Below are 22,198 nucleotides of genomic sequence, written 5' to 3'. Positions count from 1 at the left end.
ATGCATACCTTTTGACCCGGCAATAACACTTCTAGGTCTGTATCCCAAAGAAATCACAAAAATGGGAAAAGGACCCACATGTACAAAAATATTTATAGCAGTTCTTTCTGTGGTGGCAAATAATTGGAAATTGAGGGAGCGCCCACCAATTGGGAAATGGCTGAAAAAGTTGTAGTATATGAATGTAATAGAATGCTATTGTGCTATAAGAAATGAGGAGCAGGCAGACTTCAAAAAAATTTGGAAAGACTTGTATGGACTGATGCAGAGTAAAATGAGCAGAACCAGGAGAGCATTGTCTGCAGTAACACCCACATTATGGGATGACTGACTTTGATAATCTTGGCTCTTCACAGCAACATAAGAACCGACGACAGCTACAAAAAATTCATGATGGAAATTGCTATCCGCATTCAGAGAAAGAATTTTGAAGTCTGAATGCAGATGGAAGCACCCTATTTGTTCTCCTTTTCCTTTGTTGTTTTGTTTTATTGTTTCATTCTTATGGTTCCTCCCATTAGTTCTAATTGTTCTTTACATCATGGGCTAATGGAAAAAAAATGCTTAACATGAATTTATATGTAGAGCCTATATTGGATTGTAAAGGGGAAGGGGGAGGGGAAGAAGTGGGAAGGGGAGAAAATTTAAAACTCAAAATCTTATGGAAGTGAATGCTGAAAATTAAAAATAAATAAATTAAATTTAAAAAAAAAGCCAACAACAACATACAGACCTTTATCAGCAAAGTGTATCCCAGATAATCATGACATATGCTATTATGGGCAAGAATCTATGAAAAGAAATGGAGTACCCCTTATGGCAAATAAAAGAGTGAGAAAAGCAGGGCTATGGTATCATCTCAAAAATGACTGAATGGTATCTTTACAATCCAAGGTAAACCACTCAGTATCATAATACTACAAGTCTATGCTTCAACCACTGGTGCCAGTTTATTAGTTCTATGAAGACCTACCTGTGTTCTACAAATAACACCCCCAAAATTATGCTACATTCATTATAGCAAACAGGAAGGGTAAAGTAGGAAATCAAAATGGAATTGGAATAATAGGCAAGTTTGGCCTTATAGTACAAAATGCAGAAGAAATACATAGAAGAAAGCCAAATTGTATCACACACATTTTTCTAATCCAGAGCAGTAAATGAGAAAAGAAAATATAATCCAATATAGGAAAAATCAGATGAACTTGACTTTCCATACCAAATTTTCTACTTAGTTAAACTACATATGAAAGTATATTTGTACACACTTGTGTGTATATAAATATAGATATTATGTATGTGAACCTTGAGAATTCTAGAAACACCAGAAAATGGGGCAAAACTTCCAAAAACTTGGGCATAAGTGAGACAAAGTCTCCTTATTAAATTTTATGAGAGTGGATAATCAAAAAATTAACAAGTCATTTTAGGGGGAAATATTATGTTCTCTTTAAGGTAGCCCAGAAATTAAAGGGAAAACAATAAAGAATTGACCAGTACATCTGACAGGAAGGGATAAAAAGGGGAAAAAAAAAGAACCTTGGAGAGGAATAAAGAAAGATGGGAAAAAGAAGTGTGCCCTGTACATGAGCATCTCATATGAAGTCCAAGTTAATGAAGAAAATGGAGAAAGAGATACAGTAGACAATCCTTAATTGTTCTGGCTAAATAAAAGAAAGTCAGTGAAATGAGCTAATTAAAAATTATTCAGGTTCTGCTTCCAGGAGCCAAGATGGTGGAGTAAAAAGTAAGACACTCTCATTATCCCTCATCAACCTCTGAAATCCCAGAAAATATCAGCCCAGGGAAAACCCTAGAACAGCTGAACCAGAAGAAAGATGGGGTGTAGCAGTCTAGTAGCCCAGGTAGCTTGAGGGACTAAGGGGAAAGGCCCCTCTTGCCCTGGGGGAAGGGGAGGAGTATGGAACAGGAGGCTTCCCAGCAAGCTAGTGGAAAGCCCCACCTCAGCATGCCAGGAGGAGATCCTGAAACCCAGGTGGTGGAGTAGGCAAACACCAACACCTGGACCCCCGAGTGCTTCAGTGAGAGTGGAGGAACCGGTGGAAACCAGCTCAGAAAACCACCAGGTACCTCAGCATTCTACAGCAACCATCTCTCCCAGTGCCTCAGCAAAAATCCATGAAGCACTCCATGGGGTCCCAGGTGGATAAACATCCTGCAAAACACATCTGAAAAGAGCTGAAGAAAGCAAAAGGAAAGGAAAAGCAGGCAATATCCAGAGGCTAGACTACCCAGTCCTATCCCTAGAGTTCCAGTGTTGCTGATTCCAGGCCAAAAACAGGTAAGCTGCCAGAACCCTACAGCCTCCAACTGCCATCAGAGGACACAGCACACAAAGCTCAGGCTCCCAATACAAGAAGCTGGGGTCAGTGCCCCCTGCTCCCCAGCAGGAGAACTCAATCTCTTTAAAGGCTAGGAAATAAGTAAACACCATGAGTAAAGAGAAACGCACCATAGATTCATATCGTGAGAACAGTGAAGATCAAGGCAGAAATTCTGAAGAGGACAACATTGTCAACAAACCCACTTCTGAACCTGAAAAAGGAATATGAACTGGTGTGAAGCCCAAAAAGCCTTCTTAGAAGAGCTCAAGAAGAATGTTAAAAGTCAAATGAGAGAGGTAGAAGAGTCATTAAAAAATACTAATGGCCAACTGGAAAAAAAAAAAAGTACACTGAAGAAAACAAGTCCCTAAAAAATACAATTGGCCAAATGAGGAAGGAGGTAAAAAATCTAATAGAAAAAAACAATTTGTTAAAAATTCGAATTGAGCAAATGGAAACCAATGACTCTAGGAGAGAGCAAGAATCAGTCAAACAGAAACAAAAAATGAAAAAAAATAGATAAAAACATAAAATATCTCATTGTAAAACAACTGACTTGGAAAATCGATCTGGGGATACAGTTTAAAAATTATTGGTCTACCTGAAAATCATGATGAAAAAAAGAACCTGGACAGTATCTTTCAGGAAATCATAAAGGAAAACTGTCCTGAGGTCCTAGAACCTCAGGGTAAAATAGCCATAGAAAGAATCCACCGCTCACCTCCTGAAAGAGATCCCAAATTGAAAATGCCCAGGAATACAGTAGCCAAATTCCAAAATTACCAGGTCAAAGAGAAAATACTGCAAACAGCCAGAGAGAAACAATTTAAATATCATGGAACCACAGTCAGGATTACACAGGCCCATGCAGCTTCTACATTAAAAGACCGTTGGGCATGAAATATGATATTACTTAAGGCAAAGGAGCTTGGATTACAACCAAGGATCAACTATCCAGCAAAAATGAGCATGATCATTCAGGGAGGAGATGGATATTCAATGAAATAGGAGACTTCCAAACCTTCCTGATAAAAAGACCAGAGCTCAACAAAAAATTTGATCTTCAAATACAAGAGTCAAGAGAGACATACAAAGGTAAACAGGACAGAAAGATGTAATATGTTGTTAATAAGGGTAAACTATTTATATTCCTACAAGGGAAGATGACACTTGTAACTCTTGAGAACTATATTGTTATTACACTATGTTGAAATGTATTGAGAGAAAAAGGAAAGGAGGAGACAGACAAGGGTAAATTGCGTTACAGGAAAAGACACAAAAACCTATTACAGCAGAGGGAAAAAAGGGAGGGAGATGAGCATTGTTTGAACCTTACTCTAATCAGATTTGGCTCAATAAGGGAATAACATAATCAGTTAGGTATAGAAATCTAACTTGCACTATAGGTAGTAGGAGGGAAAAGGGGGAAAGAAAAGGGAGGGGTATAGAAGGGAGGAAAGAATCAGTAAGGGTAAAGGGGAAGAAAATGGAAGGGGATAATAGAAGGGAGGAGGAACTGAGAGAGGTAGTGATCAAAAGCAAAACACTAATGAGGAGGGAAAAGGAGAAAGGAGAAAGAAAAGTGTAAATGGGGGGGAGAATGGAGAGAAAGACACGGATGGTAATCATAACTGTGAATGTGAATGGGATGAACTCTCCCATACAATGTAAGCAGATAACAGAAGGAATTTAAAACCATAATCCTATAATATGTTGTTTACAGGAAACACATTTGAAACAGAGCAACACGCACAGAGTAAAGGTAAAAGAACGGAGCAGAATATATTATGCTTCAGTTGAAGTTAAAAAAAAAAAGCAGGGGTAGCAATCCTGATCTCAGACAAAGCAAAAGCAAAAATGGATCTTATCAAAAGATATAAAGAAGGAAACTACATCCTGCCAAAAGACACCATAGACAATGAAGTAATATAATTTTTAAACATATATGCACCAAATGGTATAGCATCCAAATTCTTAGAGGAGAAGTTCAGGGAGTTACAGGAAGAAATAGACAGCAAAACTATACTAGTGGGGGACCTTACCTTCCCCTCTCTGAACTAGATAAATCTGACCAAAAAATAAAAAAGAAAGAAGTTAAGGAGGTGAATAGAATATTAGAAAAGTTGATGAACATGTGGAGAAAATGAATGGGGATAGAAAGAAATATACTTTTTTTCTCAGGAGTACCTGGCACATACACAAAAATTGACCATGTACTAGGGCATAAAAACCTCATAATTCAATGCAGAAAGGCAGAAATATTAAATGACCCCTTTTCAGATCATAATGCAATAAAAATTATATTTAATAAAGGGCCAAGGAAAGATGGACTGAAAAATAATTGGAAACTAAACAATCTAATCCTAAAAATTGTTTGGATAAAACAACAAATCATAGAAACAATCAATAACTTCATTAAAGAGAATGACAATAATGAGACAACATACCAAAACGTATGGGATGCAGTGAAAGCAGTTCTTAAGGGAAGTTTTAGATCTCTAAATGCTTACATAAATAAAATGGAAAAAGAGATCAATGAATTGGGCATACAACTAAGAAAAAAAACTAGAAAAAGAACAAATTAAAAATCCTCAATTAAACACCAAATTAGAAGTATTGAAAACCAAAGGAAAAAATTAATAAAAGTGAAATTAAGAAAACTATTGAACTAATAAATTAAACTAAGAGCTGGTTTTATGAAAAAAAAAACAATAAAATAGATAAACCTTTGTTTAATTTAATGAAAAAAAGAAGAAATCCAAATACCAGTATCAAGAATCAAAAGAGTGAATACACCACCGAGGAACAGGAAATGAAAACTATAATTAGGAACTATTTTTCCCAACTATATGCCAATAAATTTGACAATCTTAGTGAAATATTTAAATATTTACAAAAATATAAATTGCCCAGATTAACAGAAGAGGAAGTAAAATACTTAACCCCATGTCAGAAAAAGAAATTGAGGGGTACCTAGGTGGTGCAGTGGATAGAGCATCGGCCCTGGGTTCAGGAGGACCTGAGTTCAAATCTGGCCTCAGACACATAACACTTACTAGTTGTGTGACCCTGGGCAAGTCACTTAACCTCATTGCCTAGCCCCCCCCCCCAAAAAAAAGAGAAAAAGAAATGGAACAAGCCATTGATGAACTCCCTAGGAAAATATCTCCAGGGCCAGATAGATTTACAAATGAATTCTATCAAACATTTAAAGAACAATTAATTCCAATACTATATAGACTATTTGGGAAAATAGGTGAAGAAGGAGTCTTACCAAATTCTTTTTATGATACAAATATGGTGCTGATACCTAAACCAGGAAGAGTCAAAACAGAGAAAGAAAATTATAGACCAATTTCTCTAATGAATATAGATGCAAACATTTTAAATAAAATATTAGCAAATAGAGTAGAGCAACTTACCATAAACATAATACATTATGGCCAGGTAGGATTTATACTGGGAATGCAGGGCTGGTTCGTTATTAGGATAACTATCAGCATAATTGATCATATCAACACCAAAACTAATAGAAACCACATAATCATCTCAATAGATGCAGAAAAAGCTTTTGACAAAATACAGCACCCATTCCTATTAAAAACACTGGAGAGCATAGGTATAAATGGAGTCTTCATTAAAATAATAAATAGCATCTATCTAAAACCTTCAGCAAGCATCATATGTAATGGGGATAAGCTACAAGAATTTCCAATAAGATCAGGGGTGAAACAAGGATGTCCATTATCACCACTGTTGTTCAATATCATACTGGAAATACTAGCTTTAGCAATAAGAGAAGAAAAAGAAATTGAAGATATTAGAGTAGGCAAAGAAGAGACATAGCTATCACTCTTTGCAGATGATATGATGACATACTTACAGAATGCTAGAGAATCAAGTAAAAAACTACTTGAAATAATAAACAATTTTAGCAAAGTTACAGGATATAAAATAAACCCACATAAATCATTGGCGTTTCTATATATTAGCATCAAAACCCAACAGTAAGAGATAGAAAAAAAAATTCCATTTAAAGTTACTGTAGACATTATAAAATATTTAGGAGTCTACCTCCAGAAATAAAACCAGGAAATACATGAACACAGTTACAAAACACTTTTCACACAAATAAAATCAGATCTAAAGAGTTGGAAAAATATCAGTTGCTCGTGGGTAGGCTGAGCTAATATAATAAAAATGACAATTCTACCTAAGCTGATTTACTTATTCAGTGCCATACTAATCACACTACCAAAAATTATTTTATAGAATTAGAAAAAATAACAAGATTCATTTGGAAGAACAAAAGATCCAGAATGTCAAGAGAACTAATGAAAAGAAAGGCAGAGGAAGGTGGCCTAGCCATTTCAGATCTTAAATTGTGTAATAAAACAGCAATCATCTTAAATTGTGTAATAAAACAGCAATCATCAAAACTACTTGGTACTGGCAAAGAAATAGAGTGGTAGATAAGTAGAATAGGTTAAGTATGCAAGACCCAGTAGTCAATGACTATAATAATCTATTATTTGATAAACCCAAAGACCGCAGCTTCTGGGATAAGAACCCATTCTTTGACAAAAACTGCTCGGAAAACTGGAAAACAGTATGGCAGAAAGTAGGCATAGATCAGAATCTCACACCAAATACCAAAATAAAGTCAAAATAGGTTCGTGATTTAAATATAAAGGCTGATACTGTAAGCAAACGGGGAGAGCAAGGAATAGTTTACCTATCAGATTTATGGACAGCAGAAGATTTCATGACCAACCAGGAGATAGAGAACATTATGAAAAGCAAAGTAGATAACTTTCATTACATTAAAATTGAAAAGTTTTTGCACAAAGCAAATGCAACCAAGATTAGAAAGAAAGTAGAAAATTGGTAAGGAATTTTGACAACCAGTCTCTCTCATAAGGACCTCATTTTTAAAATATGTGGAGAATTAAGTCAAATTTATAAGAATACAAGTCATTCCTCATTTGATAAATGGTCAAAGGATATGAACAGGCAGTTCTCAGATGAAGAAATGAAAGCCGTCTATAGTAATATAAAAAAATGCTCTAAATCACTATTGATTAGAGAAATGCAAATCAAAACAATGCTGATATATTACATCACACCTATCAGATGGGCCAACATGACAAAACAGGAAAATGGTAAATGCTGGAGAAGATATGGGAAAATTGGAACACTAATGCATTGTTGGTGAAGTTGTGAAATGATCCAACCATTTTGGAGAGCAATTTGGAACTATGCCCAAAGGGCTACAAAAATGTGCATACCCTTTGGCCCTGCAATAGCACTTCTAGGGCTATATCCCAGAGTGATCATACAAATGGGAAAAGGACCCACGTGTACAAAAATATTTATAGCAGCTCTTTTTGTGGTGGCAAAGAATTGGAATTTGAGAGGATGCCCATCAATTGGGGAATGGCTGAATAAGTTGTGGTATATGAATGTAATGGAATGCTATTGTGCTGTAAGAAAAGATGAGCAGGCTAACTTCTGAAAAACCTAGAAAGACTTGCATAGTTTGATGCTGAGTGAAGTGAGCAAAACCAGGAGAATGTTGTACACAAAAACAGCCACATTGTGCGATAAGTAATGTTGATAAATTCAACCCTTCTCAGCAAGACAAGGATCTAAAACATCTCTAAAGGCCTCATGATTGAAAATGCTATCCACAAAGAAGAAAGAACTATGGAATTTGAATGCAGATTGAAGGATACTATTTGCTATTTTTTTCTTCTGTTTTGTTTTGTTTCTTCTTTCTGGTGTTTACTCCTATTGGTTGTAATTCTTACAACATCACTAATGTGAAAATATGTTTAATAAGAATATATCTGTATGGCTATATCAGATTGTGTACCGTTTTGGTGAAGGAGGTAGAAAGGGAGGGTGAGACAAATTTAAAACTTAAAAACTTATGGAAGTGATTGTTGATAATTCAAAATAAATTTAAAAAATTAAAAAATTAAAGTTAAAAAAGTATTCATCAGGCAGAGCCATGGGGGCAGACTAGAGGCAGCAACCCAGCTGAATTCTCTCAATGCTCTCTTTCAAACATGCATCCAATCAAATTCTGGAGCAGCATAGCCAGGAAAAGGTCATGATGAGGCATTTTATCAGCCCAAAACAACTCACAAAGTTGTATGGAGAGGGCTGTGACACCTTGTTGGGGCCTAAACCAGAAGGCACGTTGTAAAAATAAAAGCAGTGGTCATTGGAGACAGCTGCAACAGCAGGTTCAGCAGCTTCAGGAACTCACCTCAAAGACTTTCCATGACAGAGAAAAGCACTAGCCCTTGAGATTGTAAAGAAGCTGGGGACCTAGTCACAGTTCAAAGGTAGAGGGCTTACAGTTATAGAAGAGCAGAGTTGCTAGCTGGGTAAAGACCAGATCTCAGACAAAAAAAAGGAGTAATTACCCTTCTCCCTGGAGAACAGCATCTTAAAAGCACCAATAACATGTAAACCCCCAGAACTAGCTCTTAAAAATAAAAAAAACTACATAAAAAAGCCGAACACTTAAGATAGTACCCCACCCCACACCCATGCACAAATATCAACTCTTCTGCTCAGCTATAGGTGTTGATAGAAGTTAAAATAAAATTGATCAATTAGAAATCCCATAAAACACCTTGGCATTAGCAATGTCGTGACTCAGGTCTCTGTAAAGGACTTAAGTTGGAATAGATTTAATGAAACTCTCCGGCCACACGGACTCATCTGCAGAGAGATGTATAAAAGGAAGAAAACCAATAACTTTGCCATGGTTGCTGTAGCAGAGGTGAAATAAATGCCCATTATCTGAGGTCATTTTATTGTTTTCACCCAGAATTTAATGGAATCACAATTGAAATAAAAACAGAAAAATATTAAAGAACAAGAGGTAGTAATGAAGTCTCAGGTCATTGCTGCTTCATCTATAGAACAGAAAACTAACAGTTGAATGTTGTAAGTACTCTGTGCCAAACCCAAGAGTAGAAGAGAAATGTTACCTTCCAAGAAATATATGGGTTCCTTCCAAGTTCTGATGTCTCTTTTGCCTCAGACTGGAGCATTTGATGGAGAGAATGGGCCACTAAATACACTGCATTGTAAACATTAAAACTGAGTTCCATTATGATTGTGTCAAAATTTATAGAAGGTAAATTTGCCAAGGAAATAGCTTCTGAGCACAAGGAATATAACATTTCTATATGATTTTCTTCTGAATGTCTACAATTAAAGACTATCTCCAAGATGGTCTTTAGGAAAATGTCCTTAGGGTTCATGCTGGAATTCAAGCTTCTTACAAAGTCGGTGAAACCAGGAATCTCTGTTTTGGTATGAGAAAATATTGTTGTACCATGGAAATGGCTAAACATTTCAAAATTAGAATTATCAGAAAAATCCCAAGAAGAGGTGGTGACCATCACCTTCCCATAAAGTACAAAATGAACCAATATAGTAGAAAGTTCTTGCAGGGAGTCTGTATCTCCATAGATGAAAATCACATTTGATGATGATGCAATGATCCTAGAAAATAATTCAAAATCTTCATCTCTTCTAAAGTTTGGGGGTACACTTTCCTTAAAGGCCAAACACAGGCCATTCATGACCATCTCCTTTTTCAGATCATTGAAGAAATTTTCCCCTCTCATGTTATCTGAAAGAACCAGTCCCACCCAAGTCCAGCCAAAATGGAGCATCAGTTGGATGAATGCAAGGTGAAGGGTGGATTTCCTGCTGCCTATCTGATAGACATGTGGATACTGGACCTTATCAGTCAGGAGAAGATCAAATGGGCCATAGGTGATCTAAACGAAAAAAATAAAGAAGACTGCGATGGTGATCTAATTTCCTTCAGAGTAGGAACTTTTCCTCTTTTGCATTTATATATCAAGCAAATATCAGTAACTTTCAAAAAGCAAGTAATGAATAAATGATTGTTAATTTTAATTTATAGTTTCAGGCCACAAAATTACACTATTAGGGGATGTAACATTTTGAAGGAAATTCTGAAACTCTACCTGATCAAGAATTCTTTCTCCAATATCTCTATCAAGCAAAGTCTAAATATCTGCTTGAAAATTTTCAATGAGAGAAAACTCAGTGCCCTGAAAAAAGATTCTCTTTTAGACAGGTCTACCTTTTTTCTTAACTTTGTAACTAAATCAGCCTCTTCAGAATACTCACGCATTTGTCCTATTTATTTCATGTTGATTCAAGTAGAAAATCCCTTAGTGCCTTTTCATGAACCTGTTATTTAAATGTTTGAGCATAATTGCATGTCCTCTTGCTTCTTCTTCAACTCAAACATTAATAATTCCTTTACTCAGTCTTTCTGATGCTAAGAATTGTGTCCCAGAGCTTGTTCAAGGAAAAAAAGTTTTCTAGCCAAAATCCAATCAGAAATGGGACATGGAGACCTACTCACATTGAAATCTACCGCAAAAGGTAGCATTACTCCTTACTCGTATTGTGTTAGTAAGGACTCCAGGAGATAAACAATGATTTACTCCTCCATATCTACTGAGCGCTCAAATGCCTGATATCTAACAACAACAAAAAAACCCACCGATATCAAGACTTTCAGTCATTTGATTTGTCTTGGAGGCAAGAGAAATTTTCATATGCAGAGTGTCTTTCCTGTATCCTTCATCTCCAATTTTCTAAGGAGATAAAATAACTAGTGCTGAACTTTCATTTTAATCAGGTCCCCAGTAATCCAGTCATCAAGGATACATCCTGATTCAGATTCACAAACTGATCTCCTTGTGGGCAAAGCTTAGGAATAATATAGTCTCATTCTAACATATTTTATCCCATTAAGTGGGAAGGTAAGAACCTAGGACAAATGTTCTTCCCCATCCCATAACATGGAATAACATGTTATTCTTAGGCTTGGAGCGATGGTAAAAATGTATAAAATATGGCCTACAATCATGGAGATTTTGCCCTCAAAAGAGTATTAAATAGATTTTTTCTTATATCCCCAGTAAGAAATCAAATCAATGAGTTGATGACTATTCTACCTCCCCGATGCTGAAAAAGTATCTTCTCTCTTATTTATTAAAGAAATGAAATTTAAAACAACTATGAGATAGTTTCCTATGCGTATCAAATTGACTAAAATGAGAGAATGGGGGAAGGCCAAATGTGAGAGGGGAAGGTGCAAAATTGAGATAATAATATTCTGTTGGCAGAATTCTGAACTGACCCAAACACTTTGAAAAGCCATTTGGAATTACGTTCAAAGAAGTATAAAAGTGTCAGTACAATTTGACCTAGCAATACCACCAATGGGTCTACATCCCAAGGTAATCAGAGAAAAAGAAAACAAAACTCTATCTTCCAAAATATTTAAGGCAGTTCTCTTAAAGGTGGCAAAAAATTGAAATTGAGTGGATGTCCATCAGTTAGGGAGTTGCTGACTACATTGTGGTAAATGATTGTAATGGAATGCTACTGTGCTATAAAAAACAACGGACAGGTTGATTTCATGGGGAAAAAAACCACGTAGAAACTGACATGAAATGATGCAGAGTGAAATGAGCAAAACCAAGAAGACGCTACTTCTGAATGCCTGAGATCATGTGAGTAACAAAACATTGAAATCACCTAAGAAGGACTTAGAAGGAAAATACTATTTATTCAGCTCCAGAGAAAGGACTGATGTATGAAAGGATGGATTGCATTGTTCCACGTATAAACGTATCTCAAATGTTGGCCATCTGGAATGAGGACTCGGGGAAAGGGGGAGATATAACTTGGAGCTCATAATGTTTCAAATAAATAAATAAATAAATAAATAAAATTAAAAACAATAGATTATCTCTTCTCCTGTGTGGGTTCCTGAGATGATCTGATAACTTATTCTGCAAACAAGGGGACACTGTGTAACAGAAGACACAAATAGCATCAGATGTTTATGAGAAATAACATTAAATGGAGGAAATGAGTGTATAAGAAGAACAACAGGCCCAGATTCTTATAATCTAGCCAATTCTTAGATTCTTAAAGTCTAGACGATAGGTTACTAATGTTCAGACTCCTTAAGAGTCTGGTCAATATGACAGATGTTCTAAAAACTGTTTTTGGCTGAAAGAAGGCTTGGGTCAAATTCTTTTGGGCAGGACCCACGTGTTGTGATTTTGGGGTCCCAGCATCCCTAAACCTCTAAACCTCAACATTTTGGTGGCCTGTACAGGGAAACTGCCTAACCCCAAGTTCTTCTCCAGCCAAGACTGGAAGGTATGTAAGCCTACCCCACCCCCTGCTCTGCAGTTGGGGTCACTCTCTAAGCACCAAGGCTTGGAGGTGCTTTTCAGGCAGACGATTATGAGGCTGTCTTACACTCAGGCTGATTCTCTCAGGTTCTGGGTCCACTGGGTCAGTTCAAGGCCATGGACTTGGGTACACCTTCTGCAGCATAGAGGATAAGGACGGACATCCTATCTGGAAGTGTACGCCCAATTCTGTTAGTTCTCTCAGTGCTAGAGAATTGGGGAAAACTGCAGTTGCTTTTTGGTTCCCTGAGGCTTACTTACTCTCTTCCCTCTGCACCTCTGAATTTTCCTTCATGGAGGTTACAGGGGAAAGTTAGAACAGCTAAAGTATCTTGGCAGGTTCTGGAGGTTTTGTGATTGATTATTATGGAGTTTGGAACTCCTTCTTACAATCCTGGTCACGTTTTTTTCCCCACTCCCTTCACTTGAGTCAAACGGGTATTTGTTAACCCCTCTCATAGGAGAAGAGAGTTTCACCCTTTTACCCTCACCTTTGGTTTTACCCTCCCCTACCTGGGAAAGGAAGGAAGGGGGAGGGGCAGCAGCTACAGCATAAGTTTCACTGGCAATGGCCTTGGGCCCTAGGGCAACCTTTGCCTGAAAGCATCACCCAGTTTCAGCACATCCTGCTTAAGGTAAAGAAGGTAGCCTCTGAACTTGGGTAAGCAAGCTCTTCTTAAAGTTATAGTTTTCATTGTTAATGATCAGATGTTGATTCTCTGTGTAAAGTAATTTGGAAATGCCTTTAACAAAACTGAAGTCACCTGATTGGTAATAAGTTCATTTCAAGTTTCAAATTGGTGAACTTTTTGTATCAGTTATGTCAAGCAACTTTTCATAATTTGGTTATGACTAAAATAATTGGGCTATTATTGGTTTTTGTTTTAATGTGTAAACTTGTCAACAAGCTTGTTCGGGGTATAGCTTGCTGAGAATTTGCAAGTGTATAGAAATCTCTACTTAATGGACAGGACAAATTTAAATTTGAGATGTAAATCCTGGAAAAAAAAGTTTTTTCCCAAACTGTGATTAATGAAACTGCTGTTGGAGGTAGAAGCTCATAGGATTTTGCTGAGTTGTCTGATGGGTCATAATCCATCAATAATCAATAATCCACCATCTGAGAGAAATGTCACAAGCTACTCGGAGAATGTGATACTGGTGGGAAGTCAGCACTGGAAAAAGCTGAGAGGACAATTTTAGCCTCAATCTAAGATGGGATCCCTGGCTCAGTTTCCCCATTATGTTCCTTTGAAAAGGAATGCTACCCACCTGGTTATTCCTGAGTCTGGCTATGAGGTGGATTAGATACCACATAGTTGGACAACTGAATTATCTGAATCCAAACTGTGCCAAGGGTGTTTTATCTTGACATATCTGGGCCTTGCAGTCTTTTCTGTCAGATTTGTCTCTTCCAGACTACAGGTCATTCACCTACAGTTGATAGCAAACAGAGGGTACAGCTAATGTCCTCCCATCATTCCCTGGATACAGCCTGTGCTTGGTTCCAGTCAACCTCCTCTTGGGACCCCTTGAGGCAGGGACAGCTCTATGCCCCTTGCCAGCAGGAAGCAGTTTCAGAAGCCAAGACCTTTGCCCCTTACCCCAAAAGAATTTGGTTCCCATTTGTTGGAGGGGAAAATGATGAGAATGGGATCTAGACTCCAGAAGGGAGAAGCCCTGGACTTTTCCACATGGCCAAGTCTCTGGTGTTCCCTTGAGGCTATGATTCATCCCAGCTTACAGACCACTTCCATACAGATCCTCTTTAGACACCTCCTTCAGTCACCCCAAACTACGTGGACACTCCTAGATCTCTCTCATAGTCTTTTTGTATATAAGGTCCATCTTATCTCCATTAAGGTGCTCAGATTCTTATAATCTAGCCACTGCTGAGATTCTTATAATCTAACCAAATGCTTTGATTCTTAACATCTAACCAATAGCTTACTAATGTTCAGACTCCTTAAGAGTCTGACCAATATGACAGATGTTCTATAAACCTGTCTTTGGCTGAAAAAAAAAGGACAGCAACAAAATAAAATCCTAGCAACAGAAATAATACAAAGTCAAGCCACACTTGATAGATTTTGTCAGTGACTACCAGTCCAAAATTGGCTGGTTGGAAGATCACCAAAATGACATCTCTATGCTAGAATCATGTTTCTGTGTGTCCATCTGTGGCTGATCAAACAAATACAAACTTGGAATGTTCTATCACAGGTTGGGAACAAATAGTCTGAGTCAACATTTGGAGTGGATCTTCTAAATTTGTGCATCTCGCACTTCTGAGCTGTTTCAATTCTGCTTTGCTCATTGAGCACAGCACTTTCTCTGATGTAGGCATGCCATGCTAAGCTATCCTGTGCCAGTGTCTACCATGTAATACAATCAATTCCAAATCTCTGAAAACAGCTGCATAAAACCACTGAAGCTTGGGCAGGTACATCCTCCACACTGGAAGCAGAGCCCTATCTTAACAAAGAGCTAAAAAGGTCAAGGAATTGGCTGGGAACATGAACAAACAGCAGGAAAAAAATTCAGACTATAGAATGTTAATTTGATAACAAAGAATATCAAAACATACAACCAGAAGAAGACAACAAAGTCAAAGCTTCTGCATCCAAAGAAAAATATGAATTTGTCTTTCTGGCCATGGGTGAGCTCAAAAAGTATTTTGAAGAGCAAGTACGAAAAGTAGAGGAAAAACTGGGAAGAGAAATGAGAGTGATGCAAGAAAATCATGAAAAACAAGTCAACAGCTTGCTAAAGGAGACCCAAATAAATACTGAAGAAAATAACACCTTAAAATAGGCTAACCCAAATGGCCAATGAGAAGAAGAATATCTTACTCCTCTGATATTCTAGAACCAGAGGAAAAATAGAAATGGAAAGAATCCACTGATAACCTCATGAAAGAGTTTGCAAAAGGAAAATTCCTAGGAATATTATAGTCAAATTCCAGAATTCCCAGATCAAGGAGAAAATTTTGCAAGCAGCCAGAAAGAAACATTTCAAGTATTGTGGAAACGCACTCAGGACAATGCAAGATTTAGCAACTTTTATATTAAGGGACTGGAGGGCTTGGGATATGATATTCTGGAGGTCAAAAGAGCTAGGATTAAAAGAAAGAATCACCTACCCAGAAAAATTGAATATAGTCCTTCAGGAGAAAAAATAATATTCAATGAAATAGAGGATTTTCAAGAATTCTTGATGAAAAAACCAGAGATGAATTGAAAATTTGACTTTCAAATACATGATTCAAGTGAAGCATGAAAAGGTAAACAGGAAAGAAAAATCATTAGGGACTTACTAACTTACATATCTAAAGGGAAATGAATGAATCTTACTCTTATTGGATATGACTTAAGGAGGGAATAACATACACATTCAATTGGGTATGGAAATCTATCTTGCCCTACTGGACACTAGGGGGGAAGAGAATAAGAGAGGGGGGCATGGTAGAAGGGAGAGCAGATTGGGGAAGGGGTTAATCAGAAGAAAACACTTTTGAGGAGGGACAGGGCCAAAGGAGAGAATAGAAAAAATGGGGGGCAGGATAGGATGGAGCGAAATATAGTTAGTCTTTTACAACATGACTTATGGAAGTATTTCGCATGACTACACATGTATAACCTATATTGAGTTTCTTGCATTCTCAATTAGGGTGGGTGGGGAGGGAGGAAGGGAGAAAATTTGGAACTCAAAGTTTTAAAAACAGGTATTAATTTTTTTTACATGCAACTTGGAAACGAGATATGTAGGCAAAGGGGTATAGAAATCTATCCTGCTCAACAGGAAAATAGGAGAAGGGAATAAGGGAAGCGGGGTTGGGAGAAGGGAGGGCAGATTGGGGGAAGGGGTATTCATAATGCATGCTGTCTTGGGCGGGGGGAAGGAAGAGATGGGGAGAACATTTGGAACTCCAAATCTTGTGGAAGTGAATGTTGAAAACTAAAAATAATGAAATTAATTAATAAAAAATGAGACACTAAAGGGGGTCAATGAAATTGGTACATGACTAAAACAACTCAACTACAACAATTAATCTCTTGAATGGAAATACTCAACATGTGAGGTGAATTGGATTCTATGTCGTGTGGAAAGAAAATTTCACCTTCTGCTTCTGTGTCTTAGAATAAGTTTTCTTTCCTGATTTCTCACCTCTACCTCCTGAAATCCCTAAGGTCATGCAGGACCCAACTCAAGTGGCAATCTGTACAGGCTGTAAAATAATTGTCAGAGATTCCTTCAAAATTTCATTGTATTAAATAAATGCAGAGATGGAGAGGCAGATAGATGTACAGACGAATATTAGAATATTTTGTGAATGCAATTTAGTGTACACATTGTGAGCCAAAAGGACAATAAAAACTAATAAAGGTCTAAGGGTGATTTTATGTTTTTGAAATTCCATTTATCTCAAATCCAAGCTTCTAGTACAGCGCACAACATATAACACTCTATTTCATAAATGTGTTTTGATTTCAATTGTACTGGATCACATTTGAGTAATTACTAAAGAATTTCATGGATCCCAGTTGCTCCCTGAAAAAAAATAAAAGATCTTTTTGTAAACTAATATTTGTAGAATACTGTGAGAACAAATATAATCATGGATCAACGATCTTTGAAAAATGTAAATTGTGAGAAGTCTAAAGGATAATGTAGAAAAAAACAGAGAGCATAAGTAAGCTGTGGCACAGACGTATCAATGATTTTACTGTCAGAAATTCCATGAAGTACATAATTTCTGTCTTCTCTGATGCACGTATTAATCGTCTCTGCTCAGGAAAGGATTGGTTGCTAAACAGCAAAGAAAATGCCTTCCTGACTTTGCGCTTAAACAACTCTTACTTTTCTTACGTTGTCCTGTTCCCTCCCTGATTGGATCACACAGAGGCTGCATCTGGTTCATCGTAATGTTCTGTGAGTATCCAGTTAGAAAATACACATTAGGCGTTTGATAAAAAACTTATCTCTTAAAAATAACTTGAATTGAATATGGAAGCTGCTTCTGATGTGAAGGGATACATCGTGTATTGGGCTAATCAGGCCCATATTCAGGAAGGAGGAAAATTCTCAGCCCAAGTTGGAAGATAGCTCTAAATACAGAATTGGATGCTGTTTGTTAGCCCAGACGCTGAAGGCATATACTAGAGCTTCATCCTTTTAGGGAAAATACCCAAGTCAATTTCAAAATGAAAAGGAACAAAGCCCTTTCTTGGGAAATTTCTGAGGTGAGGAAAAGAGAAATCTTTATTCTATCTAAAGTCTTCAAAGTTCTACACAAATATTAAAATGACCTAGGAGTATAGTGACTTTTAGCTGGACAGATTTTTACTTGGTTCAAAACCATCAGAGTTAAACCAATATAGTACCACCTCATCTAGAGGACAGAGCGAGTTCCCTGATGGAAGGGACTGTTTCCCCCCCCCCCCCACTTTGTTATATCTATTGCTGTCAATACAGTGCCCAGCTACTTGATAATTGTTTATTGATTCACTTATACTGCATGAGAACCGACTATAAAGGATTTGCTGTTTTAAATGCAAAGAACATATTGGATGAAAATGAGTCACAGTATTGTGATCCCTTACCTGTGGAACTTTATAAAGTTGGAGAATGGTGGCCATGGACATGGACAGTGTAGATGACATCCCTCCAATGACAGCCACTGAATTGTGCTTCCTGCCACAGCTATAGTTAGGGATAGTCAGACCCCTCCCTGACAGCCACATCAAAGAGCTCTCCACAGCTAGTTTGTCCTGATAGAAGTTATTGAGCAACTGGTATCCCAAGGTCACATTGGGCAGCAAATGGGAGTTCTTGTTGATCTCATCGACAGCAAACTGGAGAGCAAGCAAATGTTGGTAATGTTTGATCACTGACCTAAAGTGAGAGGGAAAAAGTAAAGAATCAGGAAAAACTCTATATGGACAGAAAAAGTGAAGTATCAGAGAGAATGGAGTGTTGGGCATGGAGTCAGGAACTCTTGTCTAAAATCTTGCCCCTAATATTTACTAACAGGGTGACCCTGGGGAAAATCATTTCACCACTATGAGTGTCAGCATTCACATCTGTAAAATGAGTAACTTGGACTAAACATCCTTTAAAATACTTTCAAGAACACACACAGGAACAAAAAGAAATGATGATGTGCTTTGTACATTAGAATATATCTAGTCTTGAAATGGAACTGAACAAACCAAGCAGTCTGATTTTGTATCTTGTGGAAACAGAAAAAGTAGTTTCTAGTTCTGAATTTGCATTCTGGAGAAATGAGCAATGGTCTCCTTGACCATGCAAAAAATATTTGCTAGGAATAGACAAATAAATTGATAATATAGGTTCTAGATTATCATAGTGATTTTCAGATTCTATGTTGGGGGTGGAAACGGAATACATATATTTCAAAAGTAGGACTTTCAAGAAAATGTAATGTGTAACACTGAAGGATTCCAGGTAAAGTACTCATCTCTGTCTTGATGTAATAACTACCTGAGTTAAGCAGGAAGATTATTAAAATAGAGAATTTTAGCAGATATTTATTGGCCCTGATGTCCATCCTCATGTCTTACTCAGGTGAGGAAACGGTTTTCCTCTCCTGGAAACCAAATATCTGAGAACCAGAGAATCATTGAATCAATACTTACTAAGCACCTACTATATGCCAGGCATGAAGACACAAGAAGCAGTGAAAGGAAGTCTTGTCCACAAGGAGAATTAGAAATATTGTGCACTTCACATATGGATTAGGATATAGCCTAGAAGAGAGCCCAATGCCATTCTCACTGACCTCATTGTAATGACTTCTTAACAACAATTCCAAAACCAGGTCCTAGCACTATGTCGCCTCCTAAAATTTCAAAACCTTCAGAGAGTTAAGAGATGGAAGGAAAGGGAAGGGAAAAGGAAGGGAAGGAGAGGGAAAGGACTGGGGATTAAAATGAGGATTGAAAGGATAGCATTTAATCCCAGTCTCTGAACATTCAAAAGGAGCACTTTTATTACTCAGAAGAGGAATTATGTGCACAAATAATCACCTCAAATATACACAACATTGCAATGATAGTAAATAAAACAATTCTTGATGCCAGGTCATTTTTCACTTGTTCATCCCTGACTCATGGCCTGCACATGGGGTTCTAATTGTTCATTTGAGTGAAATTGTCCTACAGTTTATATTATGTAGACATAAAAGGATTGAAAACTCAGTGCAATTAATGAACCTTCCCAGTGGTCTGATAGTCATGGCACTTGTGTTCACTGTAAACTTTATATTGATTGGTGTTTTAGACATATTTTAATTTTACAGTTATAATGTTAGAACTCCAATAAGGAGTCACTTAAATCAAGTGGTTCTAAAGCCCATCAAAGTTTATAGGCAAAGATAGAGATTTTGTTCTTTTTCCCTGGTAACTCACTCTCAGGCATATTAGGCTTGAAAGTTTGGATTGGATGAAACCCTGGACTGACTGAAGCATTCTGATTTTTTTTTTTTGATCTTTTCTAGTGCATAAAATAGTTAACATTAAATTCTTCCCCCACTTGGTATTATAAAAGTGCAGAAACTCATTCTACCCAAACTGCACTCAAGCCCAGCATTGATAAGTGACCTCATGAACTCCTTTGTCACATATGGGTCTGATAGGGAATATTTCCTCCCATATTTGGCACCAATAACTAGTTCTCAACCAAGCCCAATCTTAGGGAATATAGTTTTGCCACCTGAACTCTAACTGTGAATGTATTTCCTCCCTGATGTGTCTCTTTCACCATTGTACTGGGTGAGTTGTTTTTTTTTTTAATCTGTTAGGATGAATTTCTTTCTTTTTTTTTTTCAGCCAAAAACAAGGTTTATTGAATATTTGCCATATTAGCTAGACTTTTAAGGAATCTGAAGATCTGTGGGCTATTGGCTAGATTGTGAAAATCTGCGCAGTGGCTAGATTCTAAGAATCAGAGCATCATAATAGAGACAAGATGGGCCTTATATCCAGAAAGACTATGGGAGGGATCTAGGAGTGGCCAAGTAGTCTATGAGGTAATGGAATTCCAGGGACCTGGACCACAGGGCCAAGGGAGAACGGAGGAATGGCCTGGGGCCATAGGGAGGTCCACAGTGAAAGGCCAGTTGATGGGATTATAGCCTCAGGGGAATGCCAGAGATTTGATCATGTGGGAAAGTCCAGGGTTTTTCCTTTCTGGGGTCCAGATCACAACTCCATCATTCCCCCCTCAAACAAATGGGAACCAAATTCTTTTGGGGTAAGGGGTGAAGATCTCAGCTTCTGAAACTGCTTCCTGCTGGCAAGGGGCATAGAGCCGTCCCTGCCTCGAGGGGGTCCCAAAGAGGAGGTTGACTGGAACGGAGCACACGCTGCATAGGATGAATTTCTGACTGTTTATGATGCCATGTAGGATGTGTATGGATAATCTCTATTTTTCTGCTTGCTGCACTGAACATTAATGAAACCTTTAATTTATCAGTTTCCTGAGTACTAGGTTTCTAGAAATTGTCAAACCCAGGTCTGTGCTTTAACCAAAGTTGGGATGAATAAAACACAACTGTACCAACAAACTAGTCAGTCAGAAATATAGATGACTTTTTCATCAATAAAACACACACACACACACACACACACACACACACACACACACTTACTTTGGTTCTGCACCATTCCAGATAGGAAAATATCTGAATGATTCCTTGTACGTTTTTTCTTCTATCTTCAGAAACAAGGAGAAGAAGCCCCCTATGACTAGGTCCCCTTCTTTTCTATATGTGGGACTGTAATCTCTTTCTATATGATAAGGACTCTTCACCATCACATACACAAAGAGAAAAACCTGCAAAAGCAGGACCACAAATAACTGAGAGAAAGAGAGTCCCAGTTTCTCTAAGTCCATGGCTAACAAACCAGACCACTTAAGAGCCAAGAAGTAGGGTAGTTTAAGGTGCCTGCGTGATTGTTGTTCATGCATCCATAGCACATTCCCTGTTGCTAAAAATTTTTCTTTTCTAAGAGATGCTCAAACTTGAACAGTCCCTCTCATTTGGAAATGCAAAATATGAGACATGAAGCAGGCCTCCACTTAGGACAGAGGCAAAAGCTAGAAAGACCAGGGCATATTTATGGAAACTTTTTGCCCTCTGGATATTACTACTTTGTTCCCTGTGGGTTGATTAGTAAATGAGGGGCATGTTCATATCTCTTTGGTGTAACTTGAACACAAGTTGAACAAATATGTTGATTAGAGTCTGAGAATGAGGGTATCTGGGGACTGTCCAACCCAGCAATTTTGCACCTGCATCCTTCATCTTGAAAACTTTATACATTCAAGTGAAAAAACAACTTGTTTGGGAATCTCCTTCCATATCTCAAGTCCCTGGGGCCTTCACACCTTCCATGGGTTCTGAGATGCCCATAGGAACCTCTGATCTCTGACAAACTAGGTGTCTTGGGCCTTCCAGAGTGCTACTTCCTTTCTCCCCATGTCAAATCTCTGCAGTGGCTCAAAATTACCAGATGTTGCATCAGTCAGAGGACAATGAGACATGACAAG

General features: G+C 37.6%; 1 protein-coding gene across 1 annotated transcript in view; it reads right to left on the bottom strand.

The window, feature by feature from the left end:
- Nucleotides 1-21,541, bottom strand: part of LOC114029964 (vomeronasal type-2 receptor 26-like) — a gene marked incomplete at its 3' end in the record, with an annotated part of 32,945 nt that extends 11,404 nt beyond the window's left edge. Inside the window, 3 exon segments of the mRNA XM_027844610.1 lie at nt 9,353-10,153; nt 18,229-18,520; nt 21,297-21,541. Coding sequence (XP_027700411.1) covers nt 9,353-10,153; nt 18,229-18,520; nt 21,297-21,541 — 1,338 coding nt within the window.
- Nucleotides 21,542-22,198: the final 657 nt, after the last annotated feature.

Source organism: Vombatus ursinus, unplaced genomic scaffold (genome assembly GCF_900497805.2).
Source record: "Vombatus ursinus unplaced genomic scaffold, bare-nosed wombat genome assembly UNPS02014943.1, whole genome shotgun sequence".
In the NCBI taxonomy this organism is placed as follows: Eukaryota; Metazoa; Chordata; class Mammalia; order Diprotodontia; family Vombatidae; genus Vombatus; species Vombatus ursinus.
This window is presented reverse-complemented; position numbering and strand designations above follow the sequence as displayed.